The following is a 259-nucleotide window of genomic DNA, read 5'->3' on the forward strand; positions in this document are numbered from 1 at the left end:
ACCTGGATGTTGAGGTTGGGGGCGAGTTGCCTGGCAGCTTTTATTTTGTGGATTTGATCTTTAAGAAAAGTTTGTCCCCCAAGTCCGGGCTCTACAGTCATCAGCAGCAAATTGTCGATTTGCTGCTGCTCAATGAGAGCAGCAGCAGCAGCAAGAGGAGTCCCCGGCTTCAGCGCCACTCCCGCCTTCATCCCCTTCTCCCGAATAAGCTTCGCTGCTGCTGCTGCTGCTGCTGCTGCTGCTTCTCCGCCTTCGCCGC

The 259-nt window shown here is 55.6% G+C and overlaps 1 protein-coding gene across 1 annotated transcript in view; it reads right to left on the reverse strand.

The window, feature by feature from the left end:
- The window catches only part of ETH_00040280 (ribulose-phosphate 3-epimerase, putative), a gene marked incomplete at both ends in the record, with an annotated part of 3,907 nt that extends 3,716 nt beyond the window's left edge, over positions 1-191 (reverse strand). Inside the window, one exon of the mRNA XM_013373977.1 lies at positions 3-191. Coding sequence (XP_013229431.1) covers positions 3-191 — 189 coding nt within the window. The remainder of the gene's footprint in view (positions 1-2) is intronic.
- Positions 192-259: the final 68 nt, after the last annotated feature.

The sequence above is a fragment of the Eimeria tenella genome, genomic scaffold, assembly GCF_000499545.2.
Source record: "Eimeria tenella Houghton genomic scaffold, Eth_scaff1864, whole genome shotgun sequence".
Classification (NCBI taxonomy): domain Eukaryota; phylum Apicomplexa; class Conoidasida; order Eucoccidiorida; family Eimeriidae; genus Eimeria; species Eimeria tenella.